Source organism: Ammospiza nelsoni, chromosome 4 (assembly GCF_027579445.1).
Source record: "Ammospiza nelsoni isolate bAmmNel1 chromosome 4, bAmmNel1.pri, whole genome shotgun sequence".
NCBI classification, from domain to species: Eukaryota; Metazoa; Chordata; class Aves; order Passeriformes; family Passerellidae; genus Ammospiza; species Ammospiza nelsoni.
The window spans coordinates 6951846-6966064 of record NC_080636.1 but is presented as its reverse complement, the minus strand read 5'-3'; the positions used below and the strand labels follow the sequence as shown (position 1 = coordinate 6966064).

Below are 14219 nucleotides of genomic sequence, written 5' to 3'. Positions count from 1 at the left end.
TCCTGGAGGGTCAGGAGAGCTCAGGAGGGAAGGTTCAAGACTGGATTTTCCTGGAAAAAGATCCTGGAGAGTCAGAAGAGCTCAGAAGGGCTGGATTTTCCTGGAAAAGGAAAAGGATTTTTCTGGTCAGGAGAGCTCAGAAGGGCTGGATTTTCAGGAGGGAAGGTTCAAGACTGGATTTTCCGAGAAAAATGATCTTAGAGGAGCAGGAGAGCTCAGGAGAGAAGAGCCAGGGCTGGATTTTCCTGGAAAAGGAATTTTGGGGGGTCAGCAGAGCTCAGAAGGGAAGGTCCAAGACTGGATTTTTCCTGGAAAAATGATCTTAGAGGAGCAGGAGAGCTCCGGAGGGAAGAGCCAGGGCTGGATTTTCCTTGGGGAAAATGATCCTGGACGAGCAGGAGAGCTTAGGAGGGCTGGATTTTTGTGGAAAATGAATTCTGGAGGGTCAGGAAAGATCAGAAGGGAAGGTTCAACACTGGATTTTCCTGGAAAAGGGATCCTGGAGGGTCAGGAGAGCTGAATTTTTCTGGAAAAGGAATTCTGGAGGAGCAGGAGAGCTCAGAAGGGAAGATTTAAGACTGGATTTTCCTGGAAAAGGAATTCTGGAGGGTCAGGAGAGCTCAGGAGGGAAGAGCTTCCCATGATGTGCTGGTGTTTCCTTCCTGTCTGACACCAAACTTTATTTTTTCCACACTGAAGTTTGGCTGAAAATGAATAAAATAATGGAATTTCTAATAACCAAAGGGGTTTAGTAATCAGATATTTATTCCTTAACTTTGCCACCTCCAAAGGGAATTTTTTCTGGACATTTTCAGTAATTTTGAGGTGTTTTTTCCCCCCACCATTTTCAGATGTAAATCCCAGATTTGTCTTTGAGCACAAGCACATCATTGCTGTGGGGTTTTTATTGTTTCACTTTATCCCTGAGTGCAGACACAACTTATCCACCTTTATTTTTTTTATTGGAATTCTCATTTTTGAGCTGAGATCTTTGGAGTCACTGGGACCCTGCTAGGAGGCCGTGCGGCACTAGATGGCACTCGGGCTCCAAATTTCACATTTCAGCAGCCAAAACTCCACCAAACTTCAATGAAAATCCAGCAGCACCACTCCAGTGCTGCCTCTCATGTGATCTGAGGAGGTTTTCTCTCTTTTTTGCACTTTTCGACCGAGCAGGAGAAGGCAATGCCCTCTCCATCACCTGCTCTGGGTGTCTGGGTTCTCTCACACTGAATTTAATGAGATTTTACAATTCTGGAATTTTGGTTTTGACACTGAGAATCTTTTACTGAACCCGCAGAAATTAAATGGCCTGAAAGAATAAAAACTAAATAGATTTTTCCCAGCTTTTAGCTCTGTCTTGGGATTTTTCCTGTTTCTTGGGGGCCTGTGTGGATTTTAGGGATGGGATTCTCCAAAGGGAGAGCACAGATCCCAGTGCAGGAGAAAGGATTTCCTGTGTCCACCTGCATTCCTGGGGTTCCCTCTGGAATGTTGCTCCTCACTGCTTAATGATTTTTTAATGATCACTGATTAATGATTTTTAATATTTCATTGTCACATCTTGGTCAACTCTGTTATTCCCATATTTTCTCTCTGGTCATTCCCATATTTTCTGTCTGGTCATTCCCATATTTTCTGTCTGGTTATTCCCATCTTTTATCTTTGGTCATTCCCATCTTTTCTCTCTGCTCATTCCTATCTTTCCTCTGGTCATTCCTATCTTTTCTCTTTTATTCCCATCTTTTCTCTCTGTCATTCCCATCTTTTCTCTGGTCATTCCCATCTTTTCTCTTTGGTCATTCCCATCTTTTCTCTCTGTCATTCCCATCTTTTCTCTTTGGTCATTCCCATCTTTTTTCTCTCATTCCCATATTTTCTCTTTGTCATTCCCATCTTTTCTCTCCAAAGGCTGCCTGGAATCTGCTCTATCCCTAATTTTTCCCTAATATCTGGCCCAAGCTCAAATCCATAAACCTCACTCCAAGCTTAACTCTTGGGCTGGGAGGGAATTCAGATTTAGGAGCCAAAACTTCCCAAAGGCAGGGCCAAGGGTGGGATTGCCACAGTCCATTAAAAGTATCCATATTTGGTGTAAAAAAACAGGAAAACAACCCTGGAATTGCCAGAGTGGGACTTGTTCCTTCTGCTTTCCAGGGAAACATTTGAGGGACAGAAATTTGGGTTTAACTTCTATCCTTACATTTAATTTGAAGCTGAAGGAGGGTGGGGAGAGATGGGATAAGGAAAAAAAAAAGGGTTGGAATGGAAACATTTCAGGTCCTGCTGGGTTGTTCTTGTCTCTCAGGGGACACCAAAATGATGTAAAAATGAAAAGAAAGGTTGGAATAGAAACGTTTTGGGCTTGGTTTGTCTCTTAGGGAACACCAAAATGATGGAAAAAGGAGAAAAAAGGTGGAATGGAAACATTTCAGGCCTGGTTTGGGCTGGTCTGGTTTATCTGGGAACACAAAATGGTGAAAAAGGAAAAGTAAACTTGGAATAGAAACATTTTAAAACCCAATTTAATACCTGGTTTATGACCCGTACCTTTGTCCCAGGAGGGCATTTTTGGGGTCGGGTTTTGGATGTCCCTGGGTGAGGAACATTAATTTTTGTTCCTTTTGGGGTGAGGTTTTGGATATTCCTGGTGGATCCTGGCAGCCAAGCTGGAGATGCTGAACTGGGATGTCCAGAGGCTGTTTTTGGGGTCAGGTTTGGATGTTCTTCATAAAACCTGGCAGCAGAGCTGGGGATGCTGAGCTGGGATGTCCAGAGGATATTTTTGGGGTCTGGTTTTGGATATTCCTGGGTGAGGAACATTCCTTTTTGTACCTTTTGGGGTGAAGTTCTGGATGTTCCTGGTAGATCTTGGCAACAGAGCTGGGGGTGCTGAGCTGAAGGTGCTGATTTGGTGTGTTCAGAGGACATTTTTGGTGTTAGATTCTGGATGTTCCTGGCAGCAGAGCTGAGGGTGCTGAGCTGGGGGTGCTGAGCTGGCGGTGCTGATTTGGTGTGTCCAGGGGGTGTTTTTGGGGTCAGACTTTGGATGTTCCTGGCAGCAGAGCTGGGGGTGCTCATCTGGCGGTGCTGAGCTGGAGATGCTGATCTGGGATGTCCAGAGGACATTTCTGGGGTCAGATTTTCAATGTTCCTGGTGGATCCTGGCAGCAGAGCTGGGGGTGCTGATCTAGGAGTGCTGCTCTGGGGTGCTGATCTGGGGGAGTGCTGCTCTGGGGGTGCTGCTCTGGGGGTGCTGATCTGGGGTGCTGATCTGGGGGAGTGCTGCTCTGGGGTGCTGATCTGGGGGAGTGCTGCTCTGGGGTGCTGATCTGGCTGTCCCTGCAGGTCTGTGTACGATGGGGAGGAGCACGGGCGCTTCATGGAGAAGCTGGAGGCGCGGATCCGCAACCACGACCGCGAGATCGAGAAGATGTGCAACTTCCACTACCAGGGCTTCGTGGACTCCATCACCGAGCTGCTCAAGGTCCGGGGAGAGGCCCAGAAACTCAAGGTGAGATGTTGGGAAGGATGAAGGTTTGACAAGGAAGTCTCACAGATGTTTGGCAGAAAGATTTTAAAATGTAGAGTCTGATGAAGGAATAGAAATTAAAACAGGTTTTGATATAGAAGAAAAGAACTGCTGAGCCAGTCTCACTGGATAACCAAGGAGGCAGAGGGTGTGTTAGTTAGAAGGGGTTTTTATGGCTTAGAGCAAAGGATAAACCCAGCCCAAACAAGAAGATGTTTTTACCAAGCAGAAAGAGAGCACAGGCAAACAAGGCAGCAAATGTGGCAAGTAGAAAAAAGGTCTCAGAATTTTGCACTGCTAGAAAACTGAAAAACAACTTCTAGCTTAAACTGTAATGTACTGACTTTCAGTGATTGGAGAACAGTAACATGAATATGGTAAGTATAGCAGTTATGATAGGCTAGAGATAAAAGTTAAGGTATAGATTGGTTCTGCTGTATTGAGATACTTGGCAAAGAAAAGTATATAATGCATTGTAACCAAAGGAAAAGTTTATAATGAAATGTAACAAAAAAAAAAAGTCTATAATGCATTTGTAACCTAAACTAAGGGTGTCCAGGCCTGCCTGCAGCTGGAGCTGACAGCTGTGGGCACAGCTCTGTCACCCACAACCCTGCACTGCTGTAACCTCTTGGATGGAATAAACTGCATTTTGAGAAGCTGCCTGGAGTCCCACATCCCTCATTTAGGCTCTTACAGTGAAAATACAGGCTGGATAGCACGGAAAAGTGTTCTACAGGAAGGGTTGATGCCTTGGGAAGGCTGAGCTGGAACAGAGGCAGAACAGCGTTAAAGAATAAAGCAGGGATTTGTTAAAAGGATCTTCTCAATGGATCCACCTGGGGCAGCACAAGAGCCCAGCCAGGGCTGCACCCAGGATTACCCAAAATGGTCCCAAAATGAACCCAGGATGACCCAAAATGGTCCCAAAATGAACCCAAGATTACCCAAAATGGTCCCAAAATGAACCCAGGATGACCCAAAATGGTCCCAAAATGCACGAGCGCTCAGGGGATCTGTCACTGTGATCAGTTCTGCTCCATTTGCACCTTGCAGTTCATTGTCCCATTGCAGCTTTAGCCCATGCAGTCCCACCCTGCTTGTTTTTCTCTCTCAGCCCACGGTGTTTGTGCTCTTGGGCAGAGATTTGGGTCATTTGTCCTTGGTGCCCAGCTAGAGAAGGAATTGTTTTGTCACCATCCCATAATATGAACCCAGACCCACACATTAAGCAGCACAGAATGTGAAAAATAGAAAAGCTCAATCCTGAGGCGTCAGGGTGATAAAGTTCTGGAATGTTCTGCCCGGAGAGGTGGTGGAGTCCCCATCCCTGGGTGTGTTTAATGCAGCCTGGATGTGGCACTGGGTGCCAGGGTTCAGTTGGGGTTGGATTTGGTATCTTTAAGGTCTCTTCCAACCCTGTGAGTTCTGTGAAAATCCTGCCCTGACACTGCCCTGGGCAGCTCTTTTTAGGTGGCCCCATCCCAGGCACTCTGGGATTCTCAGAACCACATCAATCTTTTCTCCTTTTATCCAGGACATTTCTATTAAAAAAAAAAAAAAAAAGAAATATAAATATTTATTTTAATTGTTCCTGGAGCAATGGGTTGGTCATTGAAAGTTTAGCAATTATTTGGCCAAACTGGACCAGTGTGGTGCATTAAAAGCACCGAGAAATTTCAAGCCAAGCCTGTTTTCATTAGGAAAAGTGCTTTTCCTCATGGAACTTATCCCAGTTTCTTGAGCTAAAATAAGTCTTGTGGCCTTTAAAAGTGTGCAGAAAGATGAGGGGAAGGTGGGATTTACCCAGTTCTTGGAAAAGCGCTCAGTAATGTGTGGAAAAAGTCATTTGTAGGATGACAATTTGGAAGAAGGGCAGGAAGGAAACTGGAGAGGCTTCAGGAAAAGGGAGCAGGAGGTTGGAAGTGCTTGGGACTCAAGCTCGGTTCCTGTACTTTAAAATACAAATATTCCAGATTTGGGGGGCACAGGAGTGTCAAAACCTTCCTGTTTCTTCTCCACAAATCCAAGCTTGGCAGGGAGAGTCTGGGCCATCCCTTCCTGCAGGAACAAGCTGGGACCTGGGCTGGAAACCCAAAATCCCTGCCTGAAGAGTCACTTAGGGAATGGGGCTGAGTCGAGTGGCTCCCAAAAAGTTGTGGTTTGTCCCCAGGAAGCAGCGCAGAGAGGTTTTCTGGCTGAGTGGAGCCTGTCCTGGTGAAAAGGACCTTCCTGGGAATTGAGAACAACTTTCCTGGTGTTCAGGAGTGTGGGAGACTGGAAAAGCTGAAGTTCTAAATCACAAAATCTGTCAGAAAAAGCAGATTTTCTGGAGAAAAGGGAAGAACTCAAAGTCAGGGTGCTGAGTGCTGCTTTTAACACATTTATTCATTCATTTAAAACTACCTGTGGCATTTCCCAGCAGGATTCTTACTTGACACATCCAAGTCTCCATCCCAAAATGGGGTTTCCTCTCAGGAACACCTTCCTGAGGGATGTCCTGAGGAGAATTCACACAGCAATTCATTGCAGGATGGATCCATTGGAATAAGTAGTTTTTTTTCCCCTTTTTTAAATTTATTTTTTTATTTTTTCAAGGCATTGTTTCCAGCCAAGACTTGCACATTGTTTGTTTGCTCGGAGCTGGTTCCCATTCTGCCACCAGCCCCTTTGTTGGTGGCTCACTGTGAAGTCCATCCCTGTCCCCTCAGGATCTCCCTTGATTTCCAGGCCTATGTGATCCATAAAACAGCACATGGCGAAAACATCCCCAGAAAAGCCTTTCTGAAACCCTGGGCCCTCTTTGTGAGGCTTTCCCTGGGGAATCATCTGAGGATCGAGTGCTGAGAGTGGGTTTGGTTCCAGCCATTCATCCTCCATTTGATCTGGGCCTTTGAACCCGTGAGGAGCCAGCGGGGCCCTCCCTGCTCCCTCCTCCTCCTCTCATGTGCTCTGGGCTGCTCTGGGGTTGGGTTTTTGCACAAATGTCCTTTTTGCTGTTGTTTTAGCTCGCCCTGGATGTGTCACCTTCTGTGGCTGAGTAGCCCCAAATGAACTAAACCTGAGCAGAACCTCAGGGCTGTGTTTTCTGTCCCTATTTGTCCCCAAGCACTGCCCTGGGAAGTTTATCTCCTTGAGCATCAGCTGGCTGGACATGAGCCTGAGATGCCCAGGTGGGCAAGAGACCCCTGGGATGTGCCAGCTCTGGGGTGGCAGTGCCAAGGCAGTGCCCTTGTCCCCTGTGCTGGCACTGCTGGGGCACCTCCAGTGCTGAGGAGAGCCCTGGAGGGGCTGGAGTGTGGCCAGGGCAGGAACAGAGCTGGGAAGGGGCTGGAGAATCCCTGAGGGAGCTGGGAAGGGGCTGCACAATCCCTGAGGGAGCTGGGAAGGGGCTGCAGAATCCCTGAGGGAGCTGGGAAGGGGCTGCAGAATCCCTGAGGGAGCTGGGCAGGGGCTCAGCCTGGAGCAAAGGAGGCTCAGGGGCCCTTGTGGCTCTGCACAGCTCCTGCCAGGAGGGCACAGCCGGGGGGGTCGGGCTCTGCTCCAGGGAACAGGGACAGGAGCAGAGGGAACGGCCTCAGGCTGGGCCTGGGGAAGTTTAGATTGGATATTGGGAGGAATTTCCTCATGGAAAGGGATGTCAGGAATTGAAAGTGCCCAGGGAAGTTTGGAATCTCCATCCCTGAGGGGTTTCACAGCCCTGTGGATGTGACACTTGGGGACATTGGGCAGTGGTGGTCCTGGTTGGACTGGGTGATCTTTTCCAACCATGATGATTTTGGGATTTGTGATTTCCAGCTGCCCTGCTGTGGCTCAGCAAAGAGCTGCCCTCATGTTCATGCCATGGACTGAATGGTGGGATCTTGGCAAGGAATTGCTGGCTGGGAGGGTGGGCAGGGGCTGAGCTGGAATTCCCAGATTTGCTGTGGCCGCCCCTGGATCCCTGGCAGTGCCCAAGGCCAGGTTGGACACTGGGGCTTGGATCCACCTGGGACAGTGGGAGGTGTCCCTGCCCATGCAACTGGATTGCCCCCAACCCATTCCCTGATTCTCTCACTTAGCTGGGCCATTCCTGGTGGATTTTTATCCCACCTCCCCCAGTGTTGTCCCAGCTGGGGCTGTCCTTCCTCCCTTCTCCAGGAATCCCAGCTCACATGGCTGCCAAGCCCTTTTTAATTCTACAGCTTTCTGCCCTGTCATTCAGAAACCAGAGATGATTCCTTTATAATTTCATGGAATCCCAGAATTGTTCAGATTGGAAAATCCCTCGGAGTCCAACCATTCCCAGCACTGCCCAGGCCATGTCCCCAGGTGCCACATCCATGGATTTAGATCCTTCAGGAATCATCACTCCACCCCTGCCAGGGCAGGACAACACTTTTGGGGAATCAATCTTCCCTCATGTGTAGAGAAGAGAGCTGGGAGCAGTTTTTGGGATTGCAGCATGAAGGATGGCTCTGGTCACTGTCCCTTCCCTTGGGAGTGGATGTCACCAGCAGGAATAGGGACAGATCCAGAGGTGGCTCTGTGGTGGTGTTTGATGGTCCCAGGATGATGGAAGAGATGAGAATCTGACTCCATGTTTCAGAAGGCTGATTTATTACTTTATGATATATATTATATTAAAAGAAAATGACATATTAAAACTATTCTAAAGAATAGAAGAAAGGATTTCATCAGAAAGCTTGAAAGGAAAGGAAAAAATGATAATAAAATCTTGTGTCTGCTCACAGCCTCGACACAGGTGGCTGTCACTGGTCATCAACTAAAAACAATTCACATGCTGGGTAAACAATTCTCCAAATCACATTCCAAAGCAGCAAAACATGGAGAAGCTGAAGCTTCTGAGCTTCTCAGGAGAAAAGATACTAACTAAAGGATTTTTCAGAAAATACATCTGTGACAAGGCTCCATTCCCAGGGTTCCTCTCCAGCTGCCCTTGCTCCTCTCTCGCAGCGTTCTGCCCCTCTGGGATGATCCCAGGGACTTTCTGAGCCCTTTTCTGGGGGTGAGGGAACAGTTCACCCCACAAACCCCTGGAGTGCTCCCACTCCCTGCCGTGCCACCTGCCTGTCCCCCTGTCACAGACATCTTTTTATGAAAATCTTTTTCTTAGGATTTTTCTTCCTGAGAAGCTTAGAGGCCTCAGGAACAAAAATTGATTATCTGCTGCTGTGGAATGCAACAGGTGGATCTGTGATTATTCTCGTGTGGATGTTTAGAATTAGTGACCACTCACAGCAGAGCTGGCTCTCTCTCTCTCTCAGAGCCACAGACCTTTGTTTTCATTCTTTTCTATTCTATTCTTAGCTTAGCCATCCTTCTGAGATGAAGCTTTTCCTTCTGTTCTTTTTAGTATAGTTTTAGTGTATAAAATAATATATCATAAAATAATATATCAGCCTTCTGAACAGTGTCAAGATTTTTGTCTCTTCCCTCCCTGTGACCACTGTCACATCCCCCTCCGCACATCTGGCCTGGCTTAGCAAAGCCCAACTCTGCCAAGCCCAGCTTAGCAGCACGGGGTGTGTGTAAACAACCATCCCTGTGTTCATCCAGGCCTGGAGACTCCAGGAACAATCCCAAACACGACCCCCTGCCCCCCAAAATCCTGGAGCGTGCAGGGCCCCGCTCCAGCCCTGCTTTTCCCTGGGGTTGGGATTGCTGGGGGATTTTAGCAGCAAACCCCTCCAGCCCCAGCCTCAGTTCAGGAGTGGTTTTAAATTACCCGACACGGATTCCTTTTTCCTGGTGGGATTTTCGGGATCTGAGCAAATCAAATAATCTTTGGAGGAGATGCTGGGCTCCTGCTCGTAAAAGCTCCAAACACCATAAAGGAAATGAGCAGGTTTTGGGGAGGGCAGGCAGCCAGCAGGGCTGCAGCTACTGCAGCAGGGCCAGAGATGGGATGCAGATGCTGGAGGGGAAATCATGGAGAACTCCTTTTTTCCATCCTGGGAAGCTTGGAAAGCACCATGGCTGGTGTGGGAATGGAAGGGAGCTCTGAGGTTGGGTGATTCTGCTGCTGGGAGCACCACAAACCTTCCTGGGGGAGGCTGGAACAGGGGGGAAATTGTGGTGGCCTGGGACCTGTTTCAAAAAAACGGATCCTGAATCAATTTGATATGGATAAATCCAAAGCTTTCCTTCTGTCTGACCTGGTGAGCTCAGGAAGGATGGAGACTGTGCGATCATGGAATTGCTGAGGTTGGAAAAGTTGCTCAAGATCTTTAAGTCCAGTCGCCACCAAAGCCCATCCCAAGTGCCACATCCACAGGGTTTTGAACCCTTCCAGGGATGGAGACTCCGCTGCAGCTCCTTCCAGTGCTGGGCAGCCCTTTCTATGAGGAATATTCCCAATAATCCACCCTGAGGCTGTTCCCTCTGCTCCTGTCCCTGTTCCCCTCCTGGCAGGAGCTGTGCAGAGCCACAAGGGCCCCCTGAGCCTCCTTTGCTCCAGGCTGAGCCCCTGCCCAGCTCCCTCAGGGATTGTGCAGCCCCTTCCCAGCTCCCTCAGCTGTTCCTTGCTGGATTTTTGCTCCAGGATTTTTTTTTTATCTTCCCAATCCCCTTTGGAGCTCCTCCTGCTCCTCCATCCCCATCCTGCTGGAGAAAGGGAGAGCCCCATGTGCTGTTCCTTCGCTGGGATGAAATTTGTTAAAAATTCCTCATTTCCATGATTATTCGAAAGGAAGCAAAGCTATGGGGTGGATTTGTGAGATCTCCCACTCCTGGAAGCCCTTTGAGGGCTCTGTCTCCCAGCTCTTGGTGTTTTCCAAGCTCTGGGAAAGGTTCTGCTTCCAGAAGGAGCAGAAGAACTCTGAAAATCAGGCAGGAATTTGTTCCTAAAATGGGGCAGGGATGCAGCAGCAGCTCCCACTGTGGAGAGAACCTGGATCAGAAAAAACCTTTTACAGGAATGAGCTTGGAAATGAACATGTCCAGCTTTAGGAGCTGCAGAAGGAGATTTTGGGTGAAAAAAAGGGGTTTTATGGCATGGAAATCTCAGAGTGATGTGAAATCTCAGAACTCTGAGCAACCCTGCTGGAATTCCCTCAGGAATTGGCAGAGATCTGGAGCTGGGAATATTGGCTTGGAAGTTTGGGTTGGTTTTTCCAGCTGTCCCAGCTTGGAGAATTCGGGAGAATTCCCAAAGTTCTCTTCCCACTCCTTGGCTGAATAATGGGAGAACTCCTGATTTTCCATCCTGATGAGCCCCCAAATCCCCTTTGTTCTCCTGTGGGTCCTTCTGGGGCTGGGAAGGGCTGGGCTGGGCTCTTCCCTCTCCAGGGAATCCTCAGCTTTGCCAAGTGGAAATTTTCCAGCTCTGAGCCCCAGCTTGGTGGGATAATCCAGAAAAAATAGGGAGATTTTTTATCCAAGGTATATAAAAATATCTTACACCAGACAGGAGCAAGGATCCATCCAGAGGGAGATGAAGATCCCTAATGAAGTTTTATAAGAAATTCCATAAATATAAATAATTATTTGTAGGGAAAGCTCCTGGTAAAGAATCCTTTCCTGGTGGGATATGAAGGAGTTAAAACCTAAATGGAATTTATTGGTGATGGGGAAGGGAATTAATTCCTCCCTCACTCAGGTGAAAACTGGAGTTTTCCAATGTAGATCCATGAAAACTCCAGCACTTTGAGGTTTCTACGCCTTTGAATGAATTCCTGTTGCCTTTCCCTTTTCTCCAGTGGCAAAGAGGAAAATCCCTGGATTTGTGTTCTTGTTTTTCCCTTTTCCACATCCTCAGGATTTTCTCTGGAGCCTGAGCCCTGAGAAATCCCTGTGAGCTTGAAATGAGGAAAATTCCCTGTCCAACCTGGCCTTGTGTCCTTTTCCAAACTGGATCCATGAAAACTCCAGCATTTTGAGGCTTCCATGCTTCTGAATGAATTCCTGTTGCCTTTCCCTTTTCTCCAGTGGCAAAGAGGGAAATCCCTGGATTTGTCCCCCAGTGGCAGTGGCTGTTAACTCAGCCATAAACAGCTTTTCCATGGGATGGGAGCCGTGGGGAGGGAGAGAGGGAGGGATGGTGTTTATGGACAGTTTGTTTCGGTGGGAAGAACATTGTCCTGATTTATGGCATGTGCTCTGTGCTTTTCCCAATGTCCCCACAGAACCAAGTGACAGACACCAACCGGAAGCTGCAGAATGAAGGGAAAGAAGTAAGTGATGGATCCAGTCCTGGGATTGCAGCCTGGATTGGTGTGGGAGGGAGAATTCCCTGTCCAACCTGGCCTTGTATCTCTGTTTTCCTTTTTCCACATACCAGGATTTTCTCTGGAACCAGAACCCGGAGAAATCCCTGTTACTTTTGGGATGTGAGAATTCCCTCCTTGTATCCTTGGTTTCCCTTTTCCACATCCCCAGGATTTTCTTCTGGAGTCAGAGCCCTGAATAATCCCTTTTAGCTTTTGGATGTACGAATTCCCTGTCCAACCTAGCCTTGTGCACTTGTTTTTCCTTTTTTCACATCTTCAGTATTTTCTCTGGAGCCTGTGTGAAAAATCCCTCTTAGCTAGAAATGAGGAAAATTCCTTGTCCAGCCTGGCCTTGTTATCCCTGTTTTCCTTCTTCCACATCCCAGGATTTTCTCTGGAACCTGAGCCCTGAGAAATCCCTGTTCACTTTGGGATGTGAGAATTCCCTCCTTGTGTCCCTGTTTTCCCCTTTTCCCCATCCCAGGTTTTTTCCTGGAGCCTCCATGAAATCCCCGTTAACTCTGGGATGAGGAGAATCCCCCAGGAGCGAGCGGCCACACCCTGCCTTTGAGAACCAAAAATCTTGGAAGAGATGCCTAAAATGGGAAGGGGAAATAACATTTTGGAATGCACAGGATGTGCTCCAAGGCCAGTTTGATGCCTTTGGGTTTGCTGCTCCCTGTTTGAAATCCAGGGAATTCAGGGAACTTCCCCAGCTGGAGCTGCCCCCATCCCGAGCTCGCCCCTTATCAGAGCAGGGTTTGGGCTCTGCTGCTCCTGGGATGGAGCCCAGGGGTGGCTGCTGATCCTGAGGGAGCTTTTCCCCATTTTCCAGCTGATCCTGGCCATGCAGGAGCTGAGGCAGTGCCGGCTGCAGCAGAGGAACATCTCAGCCACGGTGGATAAACTCACCCTGTGTCTCCCCGGTGAGGAACCTCCTCCTTTTTGGAGCTCTTTGGTGGAATTCCCAATTTTTTGTTTCCTTTTTGGATTCCCAGCTGTGTGCTCCTGTCTCAGAGCTGTGTTTTCCTTCTCTTCCCAGTGCTGGAGATGTACAGCAAGCTGCGGGAGCAGATGAAATCCAAGAGGTAAATCTGGGCTGGGGGTTCAGGGGAAGAGTCCAAGGAATTCTTTGGTGCTGGGTAATTTAAGGAGAATCTCAGCAGTTCAGGTTAAATTTCCTGGTTTTTGGCTGCTTTTCCTCACAGTCCTGCTCATCCTCCTGTGGTACAACTGAGAATGGGGATGGCAGCAGGTTCGGATTTGGGGAATTAAGGTGGATGCTCCTTATTTTTTATGGCAGCTCAGTATTGGAAATGGCAACAGGTTTGGATTTTGGGAATTAAGGTGGGTGCTCCTTGGTTTTTTAATGGAAGCTCAATATTGGGGATGGCAGCAGGTTCAGATTTTGGGAATTAAGGTGAATTAAGGTTTCCTTGGTTTTTTATGGAAGCACAATATTGGAGATGGCAGCCGGTTCAGATTTGGGGAATTAAGGTGGATGCTGCTTGTTTTTTATGGAAGCCCAATATTGTACATACAGCCAAGACGTGTTACCAACTAAATTTTATTCCATGAATGCCATAAAACAAATCTTAATCCAATCTGAGAGATCCCAGGGAATGTTTACGTGGAAGAGTCCAAGGAATTCTTTGGTGCTGGGTAATTTAAGGAGAATCTCAGCAGTTAGGTTAAATTTCCTGGATTTTGGCTGCTTTTCCTCACAGTCCTGCTCATCCTCCTGTGGTACAGCTGAGAATGGGCATGGCAGCAGGTTCAGATTTGGGGAATTAAGGTGAATTAAGGTTTCCTTGGTTTTTTGTGGCAGCTCAATATTGGGGATGGCAGCCGGTTCAGATTTTGGGAATGAGGGTGGGTGCTGCGTGGTCTTTATGGCAGCTCAATACTGTACATATAACCAAGATGTTTTACCAACTAAATTTTATTCCATGAACGCCATAAAACAAATCTTAATCCAATCTGAGAGATCCTAGGGGATGTGGGGGGGGAAGACAAAGAGCTGGAAACATCAAGATGGTGGGAATTGGTGAGAAAACTTCTGTGGAAATAATTCCTCAACACTTGGTGCCTCAGGAATGCTGGGCTGTAAATCCAGGAGTTTCCCCACCCTGCTTCTGCTGAGGGATGAAAATCTGGGATTTTGGCAGGAATCCTGGTTAGTTTGAGCAGCAGGGAGCAATTTTGGAGCCCTGAGGGTGGCAGATGTGGGGTGGGAGCTGGAGCTGATCCCTGGGAATTCCTGCAGGGAATCCTTCAGCTGCTCCATGCCCTCCCTCTGGGCAGCATTTCCTGGGGCTGCAGCTGAGAATTTCTTCCCTTTCCCCCCTCCATTATTAGGATTGGTTCATTTGTGACCAAACCCACGCTGAAATCCACATTTCAGGAATATTGGGAGCTGTGGCTGTTTTTTTTTTTCCTGTTTCTTTTTGTCTGGATTTGATGGCTCCATTGAACAG

The 14219-nt window shown here is 47.9% G+C and overlaps 1 protein-coding gene across 2 annotated transcripts in view; it reads left to right on the top strand.

Moving 5' to 3' along the window:
- The window catches only part of EXOC6B (exocyst complex component 6B), a 293111-nt gene that overhangs the window by 47229 nt on the left and 231663 nt on the right, over positions 1-14219 (top strand). For both annotated transcript variants that reach the window (XM_059470236.1, XM_059470235.1), the window contains exons 2-5: positions 3349-3514; positions 11659-11706; positions 12578-12668; positions 12785-12830. In XM_059470236.1, coding sequence (XP_059326219.1) covers positions 3349-3514; positions 11659-11706; positions 12578-12668; positions 12785-12830 — 351 coding nt within the window. The remainder of the gene's footprint in view (positions 1-3348; positions 3515-11658; positions 11707-12577; positions 12669-12784; positions 12831-14219) is intronic.